This window comes from Schizosaccharomyces octosporus (assembly GCF_000150505.1).
Source record: "Schizosaccharomyces octosporus yFS286 unplaced genomic scaffold supercont6.1, whole genome shotgun sequence".
Classification (NCBI taxonomy): Eukaryota; Fungi; Ascomycota; class Schizosaccharomycetes; order Schizosaccharomycetales; family Schizosaccharomycetaceae; genus Schizosaccharomyces; species Schizosaccharomyces octosporus.
The window spans coordinates 1,990,439-2,003,081 of NW_013185619.1; the positions used below are offsets into that span (position 1 = coordinate 1,990,439).

Consider the following 12,643-nt stretch of genomic DNA (forward strand, 5'->3'; position numbering starts at 1 on the left):
TACAAAGTGGTAGGGACCAGAATTCAAAAAAAAATAAAAAGAGTGCACACAAACCAAACTAGAATCGATTCCTTTAATCTCCCAGTATTGTTTAATTGATATTGCTAGTAATTAGAAAGATAGATTATCAAAACATATCCAAAAAGGTAACTGACGATCGAAAGTCGAATTTAGTAAACTTTCAGTATTGTTGTAGTTTGCAACTAGGTACTCCTATAGTTTCCCACTGTGGTGGATTCCAGCAAACAAGATTATGCTTTTCGCGTTTTACTATTTTCATAAAGATCTTTTAGATATTTGTAACTTTTCACTCTCATAAGACTCAAATTTTTATCATTCATTCAAAAGATCCTTCTAATTCATACAATTCTGAATGTGTAAATATTTATTTGTAATATAATAAGTAGACAACCACCAAAACAATAAAGCAGGTTCGCGCTAACAATAGAAATAAGTAATATAAAGAAAGTCTTGCTTGAATTTTGTTTTTTGAAATTATTCTTAACTTCTATTGATCAGTAAGAAGCACGACACAAAGTTTACTTTTAGAAATTTTTAATTCTATGATAATATTGATATAATTATTAGCTATGCTCTTGTTTAAGCGAGATGTTTTGGAAACAGGTAGGTATCTGATTTTTCGAGATATCTTTCAGAAAACTAATACTTACTTAATTTAATTGATTAAACGGATTTCTTTTTTTTTAAAAAAAAATCATCATTGTCTAAATCATAGTGTATTTCTTAAGACGAGATGGCAACACTAAATAACTCTCTATAATATTACTTTCCTTCCTTCTTAATATTATAATAACAAAATAAGAACTGAATTAACCGATTGCTGTTAAAGCCTATACTCCCCAGGTCTTTTGATCCGTGTCGCGAAATTCAGCTACACCACTTGTCCTTCCACCAAAACTCCCCCTCTTTTCAAGTCAAGCAGGACAGAAAGAATTCTCTCTTTAACATTCTCTTTGCATTTATGAATTGAATAAAAATGTTAAAGCTCCCAATTAGGCAGCTAGCAACGCGTTTCCCGCGAACTTGTAGAAGTATTTTGGGATGTCGCTTTGCTACCACCGATACCACCAAACCAGAAGAATTGGAAGCATCTGTACAAAGCCAACTTAGCGAAAATGATTTAAAAAGGTTAAATAACATTCGTAACATTGGTATCTCTGCACATATTGACTCGGGAAAAACGACGTTTACTGAACGCGTTTTGTTTTATACCGGACGAATTAAAGATATTCACGAAGTGCGTGGTAAAGATAATGTCGGTGCTAAGATGGATTCAATGGAATTGGAACGAGAAAAAGGAATTACCATTCAATCCGCAGCTACCCACTGTACTTGGAGTCGTACTCTTGATCAAATCCAAAGTGAAAACCAAGAAAACCATGCTTCCAAAGAATTCGCCGTAAACATTATTGATACCCCCGGACATATTGATTTTACCATTGAAGTAGAACGTGCTTTGCGTGTTTTGGATGGTGCTGTTCTCGTTCTCTGTGCTGTTTCTGGTGTTCAATCTCAAACCATTACTGTAGATCGACAAATGAGAAGATATAACGTTCCTCGTGTTTCTTTCATTAATAAAATGGACCGAATGGGTGCTGATCCCTGGAAGGTGATTCAACAAATTAATACAAAGTTGAAGATTCCCGCCGCAGCAGTACAAGTTCCTATCGGCGGTGAAAGTGAGATGAAAGGTGTCGTTGACCTCATTTACATGCGCGCTATCTATAATCATGGAGACAAAGGTGAAAAGGTTGAATATTCCGATAGTATACCTAAGGACTTACAAGAGCTTGCTCAAGAGAAACGTTCTGTTTTGATTGAAAAGTTGGCTGACTTGGATGAACAAATTGCAGACATGTATGTAATGGAAGAAACGCCATCACCTGAGCAATTGGTACAAGCTATTAGAAGAACAACCCTCGCTCGTAAATTTACTCCTGTCTTGATGGGCTCTGCATTGTCAAACATTGGTGTCCAACCAGTCTTGGATGCTGTCTGTGATTACTTGCCTGCGCCCTACGAGGTAGAGAATGTTGCATTGAATGCAGCTGAATCTGAGAAGCCTGTTACCTTGGTACCAAGCAATACAAAGCCACTCGTTGCACTTGCATTCAAGCTTGAAGAGGGTCGCTTTGGTCAGTTAACATACTTACGTGTTTATCAAGGTTCTTTGAAGCGTGGTGGATATTTATACAATGTAAATTCAACTAAAAGAATTAAAGTCTCTCGTTTAGTTCGCATGCACTCTAATGATATGGAAGAAGTTGAAGAGACTGGTGCTGGTGGAATTGGTGCCATTTTTGGCATCGAATGTGCCTCAGGAGATACATTTACTGATGGTTCTGTTCATTATACTATGTCATCAATGTTCGTCCCTGAACCAGTCATTTCTTTGTCACTGAACCCAAAGAGTAAAGACACATCCAACTTTTCAAAGGCTTTGAATCGTTTCCAACGTGAAGATCCAACTTTCAGAGTGAAACTCGATCCAGAGTCGAAAGAAACCATTATCAGTGGAATGGGAGAACTTCACCTGGAGGTATACGTCGAGAGAATGCGTCGTGAATACCGAGTAGAATGCGATACTGGAAAACCACGCGTCGCCTTCCGTGAGAGTTTGACCAAAAAGGTACCATTTAGTTATTTGCACAAAAAGCAATCTGGTGGTGCAGGTCAATATGCTAAAGTGGAAGGATATATTGAATACATGGATGCAAAGGAAGACGATGCTGGTAACGTCGTTGATTTCGAATTTGTTAACAAAGTTACCGGTGGTGCTATCCCCTCTCAATACATTCCAGCTTGCGAAAAGGCATTCCGTGAAAGCCTTGAAAAGGGTTTTTTGATTGGACATCCCATAAAGAATTGTCGACTAGTTTTGGAAGATGGTGCATACCACCCAGTTGATTCTTCTGAGCTTGCTTTCCGTATGGCTACCATAACTGCGTTCCGTGGTGCATTCTTACAAGCAGATCCAATTATTTTGGAGCCTATTATGAATGTCAGTATCACTGCACCAGTTGAGCACCAAGGCGCTGTCATCGGTAATGTCGATAAGAGAAAGGGAACCATCGTTGACAGTGATATTGGAGAAGAAGAATTCAGTTTGTTGGCTGAAGTTCCCTTGAACAACATGTTTTCTTATTCTTCTGATATTCGCGCATTGACTAAAGGAAAGGGTGAGTTTAGTATGGAATTTTTGAAATACTTGCCTGCACCGAAATACGTTCAGAAAGACCTGATTACCGAATACAACAAGCAACAACAAAAGTAATTTGAATTTTTGCAGTTAAAATTGAAGTCTTTAACTTGTCTACAAAAAAAAATAGTATTAAAAATATTTACATGGATTTTGATCATTGCATACCATTTTTATATAGTTTCATCTTCACCTAATAATAGATCTTAGTCTCTTGCGAATAATATCAATTTTGGCTGAAATAAAGAATTAGCTTTCATTAAGAATTTAAAAGAAAAAGATTCGTCTATATACAATTTTCTTTAATTAGACCAAAGTGTAGTATGCAAAGGATGAGAAAGGCTGATAGAAAGGTAGGAAAGGTTGAAAGTGAGACATGACATGTAGATGGAAGCGTTGGTATATGCATAATTTCACTAGGCGTTCAAAGCGATAAACCCATTCGCTGGACTTAATTTAACATATACGAGTCAAACAAACGAATGTTGACAAAAACCACAAAGGAGGAAAGAAAACAGCATGATATAAGTTTAGATCCGGGAAAGCCAAGAGATATAATAAACTTTTGGTGTTGCTGACCATCAATCGAACCCTCTTAGAAGACGCCCAAATCTTTTTGGGCTTCTAAACGGCGTTCATTCTCAGCTTCTTCATAAAGTTGCTTCTCGCCGGACCAGCGAATAGAAATTTGTTCCAAATCATTAGGTATTTGATCAATATGTTCAAGGATTTTTTCGTTTTCAATAATTTCATTGCAGGTTTGAAAAATAAATTGGTTCCAACCAGGTTGTAAAGAATTTGCAGTCTTAGCAATGTCCATCAATTCCAATTCAGTCTCTTTCTCTAATCGACTAAATTTACGAACCAAATCATCGCCAACACCTCCTCGATTTAGCAAGACATTGAGAGCCATTCTAGACGACTTTAATCTCATCAACTGACGCAGAGCTTCCGTCGCACGCAAAACTAATCCTGCTTTTATGACAGTATCTGGGACAGGAGGATTTTGTTCCAAGAGTCGAAAAAAGTAGCTTCTTGCGGAATTTTTTCCAAACCATTCTTCTGAAACAAATTCATTTGGTATGGTTCTTGATTTTCGAACAAACACAGAAACGCCGTACATGGCGCTAATCAACACCGCGACATATACTAATGGTGCATAAATAGATATCATTTTCCTGAAATTTATTGCCCAAAGATTTTCTAGTCTTCCATACGAAACTTTGGACTTGTTTGTAATGGAGCTTGTGAAGAAATAAGTCTTACTTGGAAAAAAGTTGTGAATTCTGCACCGGCCAAATGCGGTAAATACATTAACGTCTTGGAGTGAAACAAAGTCAAAAGTGCACTAGTAAACAAGGATTTTACTGGGAAAGCCAAAAGAGCCAGAGAACCAAAGAACCAAAGAAAGCTAGCTGTCCCTCCAATCTCATATGTCTTAACTTTTGTTCGTTTGAGATGATGGACTGGTTTGGCAGCAGCGAAATTGTACGACGAAGTAGCGCTTCAACCGGTTCAACATTACAACGACGGACTGGAATAAAAAAGCAAATGAAAAACAAAAAGAAATAGAAAAAAAACCAATTTCTTAGTTATATTGCAAGTGCTAAGTAGCGGATTTTGTTGGAAAACATGTCATCTATGTATTTAGTAGGTATGATGTTACGAAATGTGCATAAGTATGAATACGCAGTGGAATATAAGGAGAACGCTGAGGGCTTGGAAACGCTGGAATGGACTTGACCTAAACCACAAAGTCAAGTAAGAAAAAAACAACGTTAAGGAAAGTAAATCCTCATGAAGAAACCCGCATTTCTCCGTTTTGTCACCGTTGAAGGGTTGAAAAACCTTTCTAGACTCGGTGTTTTAATGAGCACATCTTTTTGCTTGGCCTTGTTGTTTGTCAGCGTAAGTTCCCTTATCCTTTATAATATACAGGATAGAATGGTTGAAGAAGCATGGACGGAAACATTGAAACCCGTCTTGATATAGGAGCATTCGATCGTGCTTTTCATTTCATGCGTCAGTCCTTGAGCAGCAACTAGTGCTTATTGACAATTCCTTAAAGAAAAAAAAAAATGATTTCATGTTAATATCTTTGAAATGACTAGCAAAATTGCATGGAAAGCATCATTGGATTGCTCCTATTTGATATGCTTCCTTCTAGCTTGTATCTATATAAACATTCTTGGAGATCTTTGAAATTAATCTAACTTGTATAGAGTATTGTGGATTACTACACCTTGTGGAATCCCGGACCAGAATCTTCGTTTACCTCAGCTGAGACTTACTATACACTTTTAGCCAATGCAAGCGTTTACCATAAATACTTTTTTTACTTTGTTGTTGCTTCAGGAATGGTATTTCATCTTATCCAAGCCAACAAAGTCACCGGTGACGACCGCCTGTATTACTATTCCAGCACTCTTTTGTACATAACCGCAACTGTGATATTTATCGTCAACGTTTCTCCTGCTATCATCACTGCAAAATTACGACGATATGTTCAGTTTGATAGAAACATGCATTTTATGGTTCTTGGTGCTTCCCAAGTTTTGATTGGTTTTCTCTTAGCCGGTGTCCTTCTTCTCCAGCTTGGTCATCTATTTGCCCTTCATGTAACCGCCATCGTTCAAAGTGAGTATACAGAAGAACAATCTAATGAAGCGGCCGAACAGGAAATCTCTACTACTGACAAAGAATACACTTCCAAAGTCAGCTCCAAATATTCCAGTCAAGTGCAAAACAAAAAGACAAATTAGGCTTAAAAAAAGCCCCTGAATTATTTTTTGGTATTATGATCTTTATCTGTTATATTTAGTTTGCTATCTACGGTATTTTTTGGAAAAATCAATTCACAACTCACATTCTTCCCAGTATTCTGTCGTTTCATCGCATGACATGGATCACGATTTCGTAGCATATATGAACTTTCTTCTACTATTATTTGAGTTTACTTTAATTGTCAATTGCTCTTTTATTGTATTTTCATTCTCTATTAATCCAAGTAACAGACTATTGTTACTTCCCCCAGAGGAGACTTAGTTTAATTCTTGCAAGATCGTGTTTCTTCCGTATTGATTTTGGTATAGAAAGAACGTAATATTCCAATTTAATCTCCAATATCTTCTACCAACTTCTACATAAAAAGAGTTTCCAGTGTCATAGCGTTCAGGAATTAGAACTCGTCAAGTCGTTACAACATGCTGCAGTTATTCGTTTATGGTCCAGGACTGGGCTTACCAAGTTTAGATCCAAGTTGTTTAGCAGCAATTTTGTACTGTTCACTTGCTGTCCCCAAGGACGAATTTGTGATTTATCAGACTGCGAATGCCAGTATGAGCCCAACGCAGAAGCTGCCCGCTTTGTGGGACGGCCATACGTGGGTAGGATCGTTAAACCCAGTTCTATTTTATTTGAAACAAAAAGGATATGATTTGGACAATCAATTAGACAAGGATGCCCTCAGTAAGATTACCGCATTTTCCTGTCTTTTGCAGAGAAATGCCTACGATTTATGGCTCTTTAAAGCCTACGTTTGTGAAGATAATTATGTTCGTGTTATGCGTCCCGAGTGGTCCAAGGTGCTCGGATTCCCTTTCAATTATACGACCCCTAATGCATTTCAAAAATACGCGAAAGAACGCTTAAATTTGACATTGGGTATTAATGAAGAGAAAATGTCCTATGAAGCTTCAAAAATGCCAATTTCCCATAAATGGACGAACGCTTCTCGCCAGAAGCAAGCATTGTTACAAGCCCAAGCGTTTCGTATCAGGATTTCTTCCCTAGCTCGACATTTATACGGCTCTTTAGAATTGCTAGTTGGAGATTCTGAATACCTATTTGGAGAACGTCCTACTTCTCTTGATTGTCTCCTCTATGCGTTCCTCTCTTTTCATGCTCTAACCGAGAATTTCGATCAATTAACCTTACGAAGCACAATGCAATCATCTGCTCCGAAACTGTTTCGGTTATTAGAATCCATGAGAGCGAAATGGTCTCCGTCTAAAGAGGAAGACGGGTTACTTTTCAATGTTTCCATCGAAAAGCAACCTCAAAATCTTCTAGCCTTAGCACGAGTTGCATGGAATAATGTGTCTAAAAAAGTTTGCGAAACAAAAAATTCTTTTCAGAATGTTTCTATTTCACGTGAAAAGCAATTGTCGTTAGCTAGAAACGGATTTTTCATTCTAGCTTCCACCTTTGGCTTTGTTTGGTTCGTTTTAGCAAACGGCATAGTAGTCATTGAAGATGAGGAAGATGTAGATTTGGATACTTTAAGAGAAGAATCATCTTCCTTAACGAATGATGATTTGCGCTCTAGAGAGGTAGAGCAACGCTTTGACGACAGTTCCAAAAACGAAGCTGCACCAGAATCAGAAGAATTAGATACTCCATCTATGTCGGCAGAAGATCTTTTATTTGGTTTTGAAGGTGAAGACGAAGAAGACGGCTATGATGAATGGGAAGAAGATGAAATGGATGATGAAGAAGAAGAGGAGGAAGATTTTGATGAAGCTGATGCTGATATAGCTTAATAAAAAGACTTATGGAACGGATAAAAGCTCCCATGTGGATTATGACGGAATTTTGGATTAGTACTACATAAATATCCTAAGAGCAGCAATTCAGTTAATAAATAATTTTCATGTTTTCTTCTGTTGAATAAAATATTATGTATATTATGCGTGTAATCATTCATAATTCATGGCTAAAAAAAGAGTGTGCTTGATGATCAGAGAATAGAACCCGCTAGCTGTATGCATTAGCGAAATTCTATACCATTTCTTCTACAACTCGTCTGCTATCCGAGTTACCATCATCAATCTCCAGTTGAGCGTATGGAATGTTAGCCAGAGCATCATCGACTGGAGGGAATATTTGTCGATAACAAACATATGCAATGGCCATTCCCAGAAAGCCACCAACGACAATATCTTCTACGTGGTGTCGGTAATCCTCATTACGACTAATGCCTATCCAGGTAGCGAGCATCAATGGAAGAACAGTAATAATAATCGCCCAAGAAGAGGTCTTTTTACGAAACATCCTCAGTTGAGAGGCAATAAACAAGGAGAGATATCCAAGTCCTGCAAAGGAAAAAGCAGTGTGTCCGGAGGGAAAGGATCGTAATCCATCTTGCAAGATATGACTCTCCCAAGAAGTAGTACAAACATGGAGATCCACCAATCCGGTATGAGGAGATGAACTAAGAGGATTACAGCGAGCTATAAAATCCGGGCGAGGTCTTCCTACTGTGTTTTTAATGACGGTTACGATAAGACCGGAAAGCATGGTGGAGTAAAGTAAACCCATCAAGCTTTTCCAGAATAGAAGAGGGCTCTTTCTGAATCTACCAAACCCATAGAGAATTAATCCAGGCAAAGGAAGTGCAATAATCTAGAAAATAAATCGTTAGTCAGTGAAGAAAAGAAGGGGGGAAAGGAGCTTATTGCTCAATGGCTTGACAATTTGAGTGCAAATATGATAAACTTACTCCTAGGTACATTGTAGGTACTCTTTCATGTTTAGCATAAGGATGAGAAATTGTTAAATCCTCTAAGGAGAATTCCCTCTGAAAGGGAAGCATCGTAACATCTAGAATGAAATAACACAACGCAACTAGAAGCAATACGCCGTAGTCTCCATAAATTATCCATAATTCTTTAAATCTTTCATACTTCTCATTATTTCCGGGAGACATCTTGGCATAGCTCGAATTGCCAAGTGTGGAAGTGGAAAGTGGCTCTATATTGAGGATGAAGTCAAGTCTTGAATGTATACAGAAGAAGCTTTGAGATCCATCTTTGTTAAGATATAACTGAATAAAAAGGAAAATTTATTATAAAATTAATCCTAAATGTAAATACTACCGATTCTCATTTGAGCTGTTCTGTTCTGTGTATGGTATTATGTGTTTTCCAATATGTTTCCTATAATCCATGAAAGGTGATTCAATTTTTCATTTACTATAAAAACCTTTATTAAAAAAAAAAAACCATTCCTTCTATCGCTTCCGTTGACAAATTGAGCAGAACAACGTTTCCCTGAGAATGTGCTTCTAATAAGAAGGAAAATGAATGAAAGAAGAACCGTTTAAGCTCTTGACAATCATTCTAACAACAGTTCATTAAAATATTAAACAATAGAAGGATGAAAGAGTCTTCACAAACTGCTTCGATACATTCTTCTTTTGCTCATCATAACAGATATTCCTTATACATTTCCACTAGCAACTTTCCCGATGAAAGGGATCTGAGAAATTTAATAGAAATAAAAACATGAATTCATCCTTAGTTTCTTTCCCTAGCTGAAAAATCATTTAAATGTATTTTTCGCCAATTTGTAAACAGACGTTAATTTTTAGCTCTCTCGTTTAATACGAGCTTATCAACAGAAGTCTTTACAATACCTTCTCTTGTAAATACAGACGAAAGCAGTCGCATCGCATAAAATAACAAAAAAGCAACAAGAACATAGAATTATTTTGAAAGGAAAAGCTCCACTGATCTTTTATTCTTTGAAGCTCTATGTAACTTTGCAAAGAATCGGTTAGTTTGAAGCTTTTTTCATCATAAAGGAGTTAGACCTTTGTACGTACATACGTATACACCTATGTTGTCATTGACATTTATATCGTGTTCCTTTGCTTTTGCTCGCTTCTTGGACACATTTCCAGTTTCGTAGCTGGAATTGAATTATTTTTTCAAGCTGAACAGTTTCTTGCTTTCATTAATTCGACCTCTACGTAGCAACATGAAATGTTCACTGATTGTTGGCTCACGTAAAGAGGCCATCGCAATCAATGGTACACCAAGCTTTGTAAAGTCAAAGCAGTTTGAGGGACAGGTTAAAGTACGGCTGCGGGATTATGAAGTTTTGGATCAAGAATACTTCTCAAGATCCAACGATACATGCTCCATCATGATTGCTGGAAGATTTCTTCCTACGCAGGGTGCATTAACAGCGGATGATATATTGTTTGGTAATCAGTTTGATAAACCCTTACGGGATATTCTTCCAACTGGATCTTCTTACATGATGAAGGGTCTCAAACTGGTAGACCCAGCGATTGAATACGATTTGTACTGTGATCGACCATGGGCATTTTCTCCGTTTTATGCAACGATGACCAAGTTTACAACGGCTAATGCTCAACCTCCTTTGAAATATTTCGATGAAGGTTCTCCTGGAAGAAGGAAGGAAATGCAAGATCCTGAGAATCGTAAAAAAATTGTACTCAGTCCAAATCAATACTTCGTTGCTGATTTTTGTAATCCTTTCTTTGATCCCAGCTCCATGAGTGTCTCCATTCCATATACCAGACTGAAGTTTTCTGTCAAAAGTTATTATTCTGGTCAACCTTTGCGATATGTTTGCAAAACACGGGCAGGAGAGACGATTTTTGCTATAGAGTTTGACTTATAAATATAAAAATACAAGCCTTCATAGCTTGGATTAGATGAAAGGAAACAATTCATCCTGTTCGTTCTGTTCGTTAAATAACGAAAACAAAAAAGAAAGAAAAGGTATATGTTTGGTAGCATTCTAACGATTTCTGATAAGAAAAGAAGAATTAAATGATTATAAGATTCACTTCCCATATTTCAATTAGAGCAAATTATAAGGGTCCAATACTTTTCAGGTCTTTACTATTCCGTCCATGCTTTATAAGACTTTCATCAAATTGGCCTTCTTTATCAAATGTAGTCTTTTTTTACTTTTTGTTTGTTTTTATAATCCAAACAATATGTAGACTCGACTCGTGTAGAATTGATTACATACATGCATATACACGCAGCTCATCAATCCATTTCCATGAATACCACAGACAAAATTGTTCGACTACGACACAATCTAAAATGTCATGTTCGAATTCATTTTAATGATAAATATCCGGTAGACATCAATGATTTGTTGTTTTCTGTTCAGAGGGATTTACACGCGGTAGCTTTTTTAAATCAAGGAAATGTTCGTACAATTTATGGTGAGTAACTAACAAAACTACAATTAGTTAGACCATGCTAATAATCATTACAGATGGAAAAGTAATAGACGTGTATTCTGAACCTGTGCAAGGACATGCATTGGTAGAAATAGGTCGAAAATTTGTACAACCAAAAGAACCGCAAGATGAAGAGGAAAAAGACCTGAAGCCAACGTTGGAACTTCAGTATCAAGGTTCAATGTCAAACAAAATCATTCATGTCGCTATAAAGGGCGCCTTTTCATCTTCGTCTTGATCCGGACCGGAAATCTAGATATGATTTTTATAGCAAGAACAGAACGTAACTCTTGAAAAATAAAAAATAAAAAATAAGGATTGAACGAAAACAGAATGCCTACTGCCTTTTTGTAGTTTTAATGGCATGTCATATCACTACTTAACAAGAATATATGGTTATTTGAATTTTGTAAACAATCGTTTTTTTATTTTATTTTATTTCACCCTTTAACCCTATTACCATAACAATTTTTCTTTTCCTTTTCCCTATAGACCAAAACAGAGCACGGAAGATTCAAGCCATTACTCTCTATAAATATGCTGCACCATCATAGATTATTTTAAAGGATTCCGCAAAAGTAAAAAAAATCTCCTTAACGACGTTTGCGTTGAACAACAGTGAAACCATCGTCGTCAACAGTTGGAGCCTTTGACTCTTCTTCAGAGGGTTCGGGAAAGTCTTCTTGCATCGATGGTTCGCCTTCAACAAGTTCGGGAACGGCAGAAGATGATGACTTCTTGTTCCTATTTTCTTCTCTCTCTTGCTTTTCAACCATTGGCTTTCCTAGGTGTTCATGAATGTCACGAATGGGTTCAAAATTATCTTCCAGGGTCGCTTGCCAGACACGATGCAAATCTTGAGCCAACTAAAAAGAAAGAAAGGTTAATATCTGAAGGTATACTAACTCCAACGAGCATAGATGCGATTTTTATACATCTTCAATCCCGGTTTGTCAATTACTTACAATGTAAGGAGAGTCGTCTTCAATAGAACCAACGTTGAACTCGTCCTGCAAAATTTGCAAAATGAGTTCTTCAATATCATAGGGATCAACGTCTTTGGCAGAGCAAATATAATCTACTATTGCTCCGGCCATCCAGTCTCGCTTGTCAGCTGTATCGACATCTGCCCATTCTTCTGCTACAGCCTGTCTCATGATGGGCCAGCAACAGATCAAAACACCAGCAGCATATTCAAAGTACGTCAACTTTTTTGAAGGATCGTCAAACATGGCGAAGGATATATATGAATTTTCAAGTTTGATAACTTCTTACCTCCAAAGATTCCACTACCTATCGTTAAAACAACGTTACTGAATGTGGCTTCAAGTACACTATATGCATTACGAAACTGAACGAAATGTAGTAAAATGTTCAGTGCGATATTTTCAGTCACATTAAATTATACTGGAAAC

At 37.1% G+C, this 12,643-nt stretch overlaps 8 protein-coding genes across 8 annotated transcripts; 5 read left to right on the forward strand and 3 right to left on the reverse strand.

Annotated features, from left to right (window-relative positions):
• The first annotated feature begins 863 nt into the window (after positions 1-863).
• Positions 864-3,515, forward strand: SOCG_03444 (translation elongation factor G). The gene has a single exon (XM_013161932.1). The coding sequence runs from the start codon at positions 998-1,000 to the stop codon at positions 3,293-3,295; it is 2,298 nt and encodes a 765-aa protein (XP_013017386.1). The 5' UTR covers positions 864-997; the 3' UTR covers positions 3,296-3,515.
• On the reverse strand, positions 3,367-4,913 carry SOCG_03445 (ER protein translocation subcomplex subunit Sec66). Its single transcript, XM_013161933.1, has one exon. It carries the CDS (start codon positions 4,392-4,394, stop codon positions 3,816-3,818), a length of 579 nt encoding a protein of 192 aa, XP_013017387.1. The 5' UTR covers positions 4,395-4,913; the 3' UTR covers positions 3,367-3,815.
• SOCG_03446 (ER chaperone SHR3 ue Psh3) lies at positions 4,913-6,229 on the forward strand. Its single transcript, XM_013161934.1, has 2 exons — positions 4,913-5,128; positions 5,443-6,229. The coding sequence occupies exons 1-2, from the start codon at positions 5,018-5,020 to the stop codon at positions 5,980-5,982; spliced, it is 651 nt and encodes a 216-aa protein (XP_013017388.1). The 5' UTR covers positions 4,913-5,017; the 3' UTR covers positions 5,983-6,229.
• A 4-nt stretch (positions 6,230-6,233) lies between these two features.
• On the forward strand, positions 6,234-7,912 carry SOCG_03447 (metaxin). The gene has a single exon (XM_013161935.1). It carries the CDS (start codon positions 6,424-6,426, stop codon positions 7,759-7,761), a length of 1,338 nt encoding a protein of 445 aa, XP_013017389.1. The 5' UTR covers positions 6,234-6,423; the 3' UTR covers positions 7,762-7,912.
• SOCG_03448 (phosphatidic acid phosphatase) lies at positions 7,855-8,992 on the reverse strand. The gene is made up of 2 exons (XM_013161936.1): positions 8,721-8,992; positions 7,855-8,623 (listed from the first exon to the last, which is right to left on the reverse strand). The coding sequence occupies exons 1-2, from the start codon at positions 8,925-8,927 to the stop codon at positions 8,000-8,002; spliced, it is 831 nt and encodes a 276-aa protein (XP_013017390.1). The 5' UTR covers positions 8,928-8,992; the 3' UTR covers positions 7,855-7,999.
• Positions 8,993-9,874: 882 nt separating this feature from the next.
• Positions 9,875-10,915, forward strand: SOCG_03449 (DUF1769 family protein). Its single transcript, XM_013161937.1, has one exon. It carries the CDS (start codon positions 9,980-9,982, stop codon positions 10,649-10,651), a length of 672 nt encoding a protein of 223 aa, XP_013017391.1. The 5' UTR covers positions 9,875-9,979; the 3' UTR covers positions 10,652-10,915.
• A 116-nt stretch (positions 10,916-11,031) lies between these two features.
• On the forward strand, positions 11,032-11,626 carry SOCG_03450 (recombination protein Saw1). The gene is made up of 2 exons (XM_013161938.1): positions 11,032-11,210; positions 11,264-11,626. The coding sequence occupies exons 1-2, from the start codon at positions 11,042-11,044 to the stop codon at positions 11,464-11,466; spliced, it is 372 nt and encodes a 123-aa protein (XP_013017392.1). The 5' UTR covers positions 11,032-11,041; the 3' UTR covers positions 11,467-11,626.
• On the reverse strand, positions 11,623-12,563 carry SOCG_03451 (rRNA processing protein Tsr2). Its single transcript, XM_013161939.1, has 2 exons — positions 12,194-12,563; positions 11,623-12,094 (listed from the first exon to the last, which is right to left on the reverse strand). Exons 1-2 carry the CDS (start codon positions 12,458-12,460, stop codon positions 11,822-11,824), a joined length of 540 nt encoding a protein of 179 aa, XP_013017393.1. The 5' UTR covers positions 12,461-12,563; the 3' UTR covers positions 11,623-11,821.
• Between the last annotated feature and the right edge of the window lie 80 nt (positions 12,564-12,643).